This window comes from Pteropus vampyrus, unplaced genomic scaffold (assembly GCF_000151845.1).
Source record: "Pteropus vampyrus isolate Shadow unplaced genomic scaffold, Pvam_2.0 Scaffold30, whole genome shotgun sequence".
In the NCBI taxonomy this organism is placed as follows: domain Eukaryota; kingdom Metazoa; phylum Chordata; class Mammalia; order Chiroptera; family Pteropodidae; genus Pteropus; species Pteropus vampyrus.
The window spans coordinates 9,435,962-9,444,814 of NW_011888811.1; the positions used below are offsets into that span (position 1 = coordinate 9,435,962).

At 47.6% G+C, this 8,853-nt stretch overlaps 1 protein-coding gene across 1 annotated transcript in view; it reads right to left on the reverse strand.

Annotated features, from left to right (window-relative positions):
* Positions 1-737: 737 nt before the first annotated feature.
* NIPAL4 (NIPA like domain containing 4) overlaps positions 738-8,853 on the reverse strand; it is a 13,952-nt gene continuing 5,836 nt past the window's right edge. Inside the window, exons 3-6 of the mRNA XM_023528625.1 lie at positions 7,105-7,161; positions 5,813-5,903; positions 3,746-3,906; positions 738-3,057 (exon numbers count right to left, since the gene is read on the reverse strand). Coding sequence (XP_023384393.1) covers positions 2,429-3,057; positions 3,746-3,906; positions 5,813-5,903; positions 7,105-7,161 — 938 coding nt within the window. The 3' untranslated portion in view covers positions 738-2,428. The remainder of the gene's footprint in view (positions 3,058-3,745; positions 3,907-5,812; positions 5,904-7,104; positions 7,162-8,853) is intronic.

An 8,853-nucleotide genomic window follows, 5' to 3' on the forward strand; every position in this document is an offset into this window, starting at 1 on the left:
CTGCAGGGGCTAGGCACTCAGAAACTGCTGACTGCGTCACTTTTAGAGTTGCTATGCGTAACATGCTGGGGTTCTATTAGGATCTGTCCTGGGTTGAGAGCTGGCCCCCACGAGAGTTTGGGCAAAGAAAGACTAGTGGAAATGGCGTTGTCCTTCATTCAATAAATGTTTTTATGCGTGCCAACTATGTGCTCAGGATACCCGTCAGGGCCTTCATGGGCGCCCTGTACTATGAGGAACAGAACTAAGCCAGCTCTCACGGGGGGACAGCACAGATGACAAGAACAAATGAACAGGGTAATTAATATCAGACTAAGCAATTGGGGACAAATTTAGTCTTTGGAGAGATACCGCATGGTGGTTAAGACTGTAGGCTCAGAGCCAGACAGCAACTTCAACTCTTCCTGCGTGATTACTAAACTTCCCTGAGACCCTTTCCTCATATATCAAATGGAGATATATCTGCCTTGGGGATTTCTGAGGACTTAAAGAGAGAATTCACGTGAAACTCTTAGCACTGTGCCAGGCTTCTACTGAGGGCTCAGCCATTAACAAGGGGTGAGCATCTTCTATGGACTTTGTTCTCAAAACGGCCTTTCCTACTCTAGCGAGGGCTGTGAAAACCACTGTAGAGACTTCCTTGGAAGCCACAACCCTCCAGAGATTGGGGACTGGCTTCCCACACTAGAGGAGCCAGTATAATTGTTCCGGGTCCAAGAAAGGCTAAGACGCAAGTATAAAGTAAACACACTTGAAGGTCTTTATTCTCTACCCTGCAGATCACTGCCATCCTCAAGATCCAACATGTTGCATTGATTTTAGTTACAGACAGATCCACATTCATTAAAAAATAAAGATTTGAGGCTGGAGGTGCAGGACACCAGCCTGTTGGTCAGCTGAGCCTTTGGCACTCCAAGGCCAGCAGGAGTTTGGCCCGGGCTTGGCTGCGCTTAGGGCATAGGATGTAAACACAGGGCGCAGGTATGGGGTTACACTGCGAGGCGCTGCACCAGCTTGGAGGCTGAGTTTCAGGTCTCTCTACAGAGACACTGGCTCCCTACTTCCCTTTCAACGGTCCTATACCAACTCCCACTCTCCCTCAGCCAGAAAGAAGACAGGGAGGGAAGGGTTTCAATTTTATCTCTTTCCAGCTGCTCTTGCTTTTTGAATACCACTGGCCAGATGTGAGGGGACGAAAGGCAGTCCCCAAAGCAGGTGGTGTTGGAAGCATCATGACACACTGCTTCCCAGGGTGGGCAGTGCATCAGTGGAGCTGGGGACTAAATGGCGATCTGGTCAACAGACAGAATGCACCCCTGCCAAGCCTACACCCCACTTGGTCACTGAAGTTCAAAACTGGTCCCACTGGCCAAACCCCTGAGGCTGGAGCCCAGAAATGACCCAGAGCCCTCTCTACCAGGGGTCTTGGTTAGGCACCAGGGTAAACACAAAAGTTAGCCCGTTTCCAGAGAGAGTGTGGCTGCTACCTGCCAAATTCTGACTTTTCTTGTAACTCTCCCCACCTCCCCGCATCATACTTTGGTTTACTCCTTGAGGAAAAGAAAGTCCATTCTTCCAAGTTCTAGCTTGACAGGGAGCTTTTAAGAGCAGTGCGACTGCTAGTCTCTTTCCATCCTGAGGCAAAATGAAACACTGCGTTCAGCCAGCAGAGCTTCGCCGCAGAGCATCTTCTGTTGTGGTTGTTGTCACCTTGTTTTGAGTTCTGAAATAATCGCCTGAATGTCTCAGTGACTGGTTCCTTAGGATGTATGTAGAGAGGGCAGGGGCGGGCGTGGGCATGGAGTGACCGGGAACAGATGCTGACCTCTGGGCGGGGGTGCTCGGGGAAAGGGGCTGGCCGAAATGTTTTCCTGAGACATCAGGTGGCTTTCACAGTAAGAAGGTCAGCTGAGGTCCTGCTTCTGTCTCCGAGGAGCTCGTGGCAAAACCAGCAAGATGTTTTTTCACTAGTCACGTCTCTGTGGCCTCTGGATGGTGAGGCATGGCGAACGGCTCTCCGGGCCTCAGGGAGCCAGCTTCGCTTCATCCTTGGGCTAAGGAATGAGTGCTAAGAATTTCCTGACAACTAACATCCAGGGAAGTTCTGAGACTGTGCTACATTCAACGGTCAAACTCTGTCTTCTTCCCCACAACACAGAGACAGCACCGAGGAAACGAGTGGGAAAGGAGGTCCAGGGGACCTGCATGAGTAGGGCATTTGGTCACCGAGGCTGTGTTTCCAGGAAGTCCTGCCACCACCACTCCCTAGGGAGGGATTTTTCTCCTGGAAACTGTGATGAGGTATAAATGAATGTCTCAGAAAAGAAAGCCTGTTGATAACAGTTGTGCTCAAATAACCAGGGGGCTCCGAAATCGAGAAGCCAGGCTGTACCCCAGGCCCCATCCTCTAACTCACTTATTCCAAGCTTTATGAATGGGTTATAAATACTTTGGGCTTTTCTTCTGGCGATGGGGTCCTGGAGAGTTCTATATTGTCCACAAGGACATTCTTGTCTTCTAGTCTAATGACAGTGGGCTCTGGGGCAGGGGTGGGGGGTGGGTTTTTGTGCATGTGGGGCAAACTGGTATGGCTGATGTTCAGGTCTTTGAAAGCATGGAGCATGAACACACCCAGGATGATCGTGACGAAGCCAGAGAGGGTGCCCACAATGTCCACAGTGGACATGCTGTACCACTCCTTGAAGAGGATGATGGAGGAGGTGACCACGATCGTGGTGAAGAACACGTAGTAGATGGGGAACACCAGGGAGGTATTGAAAATGTCCAGCGCCCTATTGAGGAAGTTGACCTGAGTGCTGAGCGAAAGCGCCAGGATGAGGGACAGGATGTAGGGGAGGGGGTGCCGCACGACCGGCATCCCCTGGAAGAAGTTCTTAATGGTGATGCCCAGACCCTTGACAGCAGACACGGAGAAGGCCCCGATCACAGAACAGATGACGATGTAGACGAGGATATTCCTCTGTCCGTAACGCGGGGCGATGACGAAGATGAGGATGAGGCAGAACACCAGCAGAAGCACGGCAAACACGATGTACCCTTCAGGAGAGGAGGGACACAGGTGAACCGAAAGGCCGCAGTTTCCTCATTTGTAAGATGGGGCTAATAATAAGACTCTCCTCACGGAGCTTTCTTTGTAAGATTAAATGAGGTAGTGCGTGCTGTAAGACTAAACACGTCCCCCCAAAATTCACATGCTTAAACCTAATCCCCAATGGGATGGTGTCAGGAGAGGCCTTTGAGAGGTGATTAGGAGTGAGAGTAGAGCCCTCATGAATGGGACTAATACATTTATAAAAGGGACCCCAGAGAGCTCCATCGCCCCCTCCACCATGCGGGACACAGAAGATGGCTCTCTGTGAAGCAAGAAGCAGGCCCTTCCCAGACACAGAATCTGCTGGCACCTTGATCATGGGCTTCCCAGCCTCGAGAACTCAGAGAAATAAATGTCTGTTGTTTATACCCAGTCTACGATATTCTGTTACAGCAGCCCGAACTGACTAAGACAATGCATATAAAGCATTTAGAACAGTGCCTGGCACATAATAAACGCTCACTAAGTGGCATCGGTATATATCAGGCGGGGAAGCCTGTAAACCGGTCTCGGAACCAGCCCCTTTTTCCTTAGCTTGTCTTCTCCTCCAGGTGGCAGCACCTGAGATGCTCCGAACCCATCGCATGCTTCATCCCCCAGTGCTTTCCTGCTCACCCGGGGCTTGGAGCCTACCTGTGTCTTTCATCTTGGCAGCCATCTCAATGACAGTGGTGACCTTCTCTTCCTCGGGGGCGTGTATCACCATCACTGTGCTGCCAGTCACACAGATGACACAGCCCAGCTTTCCCAGCAGGTTCAGACTCTCTCCCAGGAAATAGGAGGAAAGGATAGCGCTGCATGTGGAAATGGGAGACGAAACGCGGGCTGAGCAAGCGCTCACGGACAGCCATGGGTCAAGACTCACCACTCGCTCCCGTGGAAGCTTTCCTGGACTTTCCAAAACCGTTTGAAATAGAAACCTACGTACGGGAGGGTTCCAGTGTGCGCTGGAAGAACTGGTGACATACATACATGTGAATTTCTTTCATTTTAGAGACTAAAATATTCCCAAACAGGAGAGTTGGAAGAGCCCTTCAAAGCACTCTTGTCTAAGTTCCTACCCAATGAGGGCATTTTCTCCTAACATTGCAAACAGAAGGCTTTCAGCCTCGGCTTGTATACCTCTGGTGGCCAGCAGCTCACCCCTTCACAAGGCAAATTAATACATTATAGGTGCATTCTAATTATTCACCAAAAATATGATAATTTCTACCCACTCTCTCATTTCTATTCTTGAGCCATACAGAACAAATCTATTCCTTTTTCCACTTGTATATGCCAATACAAACAGCCACAGTGACAATTATAGGCACTGTGTCTAGGGTATACATTACGTACAAAGGGAACTTTCAACATATGATCTGGCTACCTTCTCGCAACTCTTTGAGAAGTAAGATATACTATTTCCATTTTATAGATGAGAAGACTGAGTCTCACGGGAGTTAAAATAACTCAGCGAGATCATATGACTGGTTAGTCACAGAGCCAGGATTTGGGTCCTATTCTGTCTCATCATAAAGCCTGTGGTTTTTCTCTCTACCCTCACTGAAGAGAATTCTTGTGACTTCTCTTGAGTCTCCTCTTTTCTGGGAAAAATACCTCCGGTTCCCTCCTGTCCCTTGGTGATGTGATTTTCATTCCCCTTACATCTAGACAAACCGGCAGAGATGAGGGAAGAAGGGAGGGAAATTGAGCAAGACAGGTATGACTGCTGGGGCACACCTCTGGTTCCTTACTAAAGTGGTATTAGTTTAATAAAGTGGTATTAGGGTAAAAATCTGTTGGCTGACCTAGGACCCAATGAGCCTCGAAAGTCCTCGTCAGAGGTATAAGAGAGGGGATTGTTGTCCAAGCTCCTCTGGATGTCCCTCGTCTCTCCGCTAAAACTACTCAAAACATTTTACCCCACAAGGCCCGTTCGAGAGAGTCTGGTGGCATTAGCTTAGGCAGAGGTCACACCCTGGAGGATTCTCACCTCTCCCAATTTCCCATGGGTGGGAATTTGTAGACTAATCAGCGATACAATAATGGCATCACCGCTACATCAGCGAACTGTCATGTGAGTCACGGCTCTGTTTGTTTGTTTGTTTGTTTTTCGTCTGCATAAATGTTGCAAAATTGTCATCAAGATGGTAAAACGAAACAGAGGAAATTAAGGGTACTGAGTATGGCTGGCTGGAGCCATTTAGAGCCAGCTTCAAATGGGGCTTTCTCTCATGTAGCCCTTGCAGCAATGCCTTTGGGTAGGCGTCATTAGCATCCCCACTTAGCAGACGGGCAAACTGCCGCTTAAGGTGGTGAAGTGACTTGCACATGGTAACGACTAAGTGGCAGAGCTAAGGTGAGGAGGACTCGGAGTTTTAATTTAGGACTCGAGCTTTTAACTTGTACATTTCTCCTACTGAGGCACTAAAACCCTGACATAAGACATTAGTCCTGGTAACAGTGGAAGCCCTTCCAACTGGCTTGGGCTCAGCCTGCCCCTCCATTGCATGGTCAGCCGAGGGGATGGATGTTAGAGCAACGGGCAGCAAACAATCCAAGGAGCCAGAGCTCTGGACAGCACAGTACCTCTTTCTGGGAGCTGGGACCAACCCGGGTCCCTGATTGCAAGTGGTGGTTGACCCCACTTGGAAGTTCCAGACTTCAACAAACTAAAACTAGGAAAGAGCCAGATACAGCAAAAGAGGTGACAATAACCTTATGAGGACACTCAGAGCTCCCAGAGGTGTGATGACTGTCGCAGGAGCAAATGCGTAGGCCCCAAAGTTGGCAATTTCTCCAGCAGCCACTAGAAAATTAAGAGAGAAAAGAGATTGGTTTGACTCTGATGCCCCATCTCTAGCCCAAGTGAATCTGGGTAGAGATGGCTTTACTCAGTGTTCGGCCATTCACAGAATCCCAGACCAGCATTCCTTTAAATCTTGATCCTTATGCTCTCTCCCTGGAGAATCTGATCAGAAGTTCAGGCCCAGTCCATCCTAATCAAATCCTCCCATTTTAAAGATGGGGAAGCTAGGCCAATAGTTCATGGTCACATGGCATGGCTGTGAGTAGATACCATGTTGTTCTAGAAGTCTCCTGGCTTCTAGTCCAGGCATAGTTAAGTATGTCTCAGAGACTGTCGATGTTTGGTCTGTATCTTTAAGGTTAAGCTCTAGAAAATATTAATTTTCAAATAAAGAAATGGTTACAGTTATCGATTCTCCATGTACCAATTGGTCCATAGAGTTATTTTATCCATCGGAACTATGGATAATCTAGACCGACCGGCAGGTGGTTAGAGAGTCAGACATTCTCAAAGGGCCTAATTTCTCCCCATTTGAGTTTCCAGTTTGCAGATTCCTGCAAGTGCATTTTCTGTCTCTGCTGGTGGAGAATGATCTGGGTCTGCCTTTTGAAAGCAGGTGATGAATAGGATAGCTCTGGCTAAGACTGGAATCAAAACCTGACTTGAGGGATTATAAATGGAAAGCCGGCTCATTTTCCATCCAAAAGAATTCACGTTTGAAAGCCAGAGAGGGTGAGTAGAAAGCGAGAGGAAATGTGCGAATGTGCAAACTTGAGCAAACCTTAAGTGGCAAACCAGCCATGTTCTAAGTGAGTCAACGAATTGCCTGTGGAATGGGGAAATTGGCTTAGGAGTCCCATCTTCTACTATACAGAAATCCGAGAGACTCCAACGGGCAGTGCTATCTCCCCATATTTCGGGGGAAGTTGAGAAATTCCACCTTTATTATTACCAGCTCTGTATAAACCTCTCTGGGATAGATGCTTCATGAATGAAAGACCGACTTTGGGTAGAGAAAGTGATTTGAGATACAGGTAAAATGTTCTACCAGCAAAGACTGTCAAAGTTTTCCGCTTAGGAATCTGGGCTTCAGATTCATACTGTGCACAATAGAGCCAGAAATAACCCCTCCATCCCTCCTTTTATCTCTGCCTCTGCCATCAATAGGTCCCTGTCGTTAGCAGCAAAGACCCCCACTTACTGGTGAGAAAGCCAGCCCACCACATTGCATCTTTCAGGTAGCCATAGCCTCCGTCCACTGTAGAAAGAAATGAACACAGAGTTAGAGCTTGGCTATACTTTCTCAGGCACCTCTCCTGTCTCTATCTCTACTCCATCATTTCTAAGGGTTCAATATGTTAGTTGTGGTTAGTCCTCTAGGCTTGCTCCTGGGACAGGTCATCTCTGAGCTGGTGTCCTTACTTCATATATGCACCCTGACCCTTCTGAGCCCAGATGTAGATCCAGTTGCTTATTTGATATGCCTTGGATCGCTCACAGGCACCTCAAACTATGTTCTAAATGGAACTCTTGATTTTAAATGCTCTGCATCCACCCACTTAATGAAACTCAGTAACTGGCACCTCCATGTATCTGGTTGCTTAAGCCAGAAACCAGGGGATCACCCTTGCCTCCTCCCACTCCTCCACCTTCTGCAGGCAGTCCACTCTGCTCACTCTGTCTCCAAAAAGTGTCTCACATGTGTCCACTCCACTGCCACCACCCAACGCCAAGGCACTATCACCTCTGGCCTGGGTTGAGGCAATAGCCTCCTTTGGTTCCTTTGGCTTCCTCTCGTTCTTTTATAATCCATTCCTTTCATAGCAGACAGAGGTCTTTTAAGAATGTACCTCAGATTATGTCATTCCTCAGTTTAGAGCTGGCCAATGCCTTCCAATTACTCTCGGGATAAAGACCAGAATCCTTAACAGATCTGTTCATGGTTTCGACCCTGCTCACCTCTCAAAAGGCATCTCCTGCCACTCTTGTTACTATAATCTGGCCATTCGGGCTTTCTTTCAGTTCTTCAAAAAGAATGAGGTCTTTTCAGCCCTAAGCCTTTTACATGTGTTTTTCCATGTCTGGAATAGTCTCCATAATGATATTTGTCTGAACCTACACTCATTCTACGGGGCTTGGCTTGAATGTTGCTGCCCCTGAGACCTGCCTCCCTGACCCCTTCTATCATTCCCCCTTGGGGGTCTCTTTCATCACACTCAGTTCTTCTCCTTCATGATGCATTATTTATCATGTGAATTATTCTATTTATTTTCTGGCCTCCCTCCCACTAAATTGGAAGCTCCATGAAGCCAGAAATTGTGTCTGCTTTGTTCACATAGTGGACTCAGCCTGGGCCTAATCCGTCCTCAATAATAGTAGCAATAATGATGATGATGATGATGATGATGATGATGATGATGATGATGGAATAGGTTTTAGACAGTTCTGTGAAAATCTGAAAATTGTATGTCATTTTTTGTGAATTCCAATCTTTTATAAGGTTTTTAGGTTTTTAAAGGAGTTAAAATCTCCCATAAAGGTTAAGAGCATCTTCCTCTTAAGGGTTGAAATCTCAGAAAATTAAATTGAACATGTCCAAACTTGAACACATCATCTTCTCATAAAACTACTCCTCCTGCATTATTCATCTCAGAAAACAGCGCCCTCATCTCCCCAGTTGCTCAAGTCAGAAAGCTGTGTCATCCTTGACTCGTGTTTTCACCCTCCCCTTGGAGCCAGTCAACACCAAACCCTGTTATGTTCCACCTTCAAAAGCTATCTCTGGACTCCACCGCTTGTCCCCATTCCCACTGCTCTTTCCCAGGCCCAAAGTTCAATTGTCTCTCTCCTCTAATTGGTATCCTGGCCTCCAGTCTTGTCCCCTAATCCATTCTACACTCGGGGATCTTCCCAGATCATAAATTGGACTATGTCACTCCCCTGCCTAAGG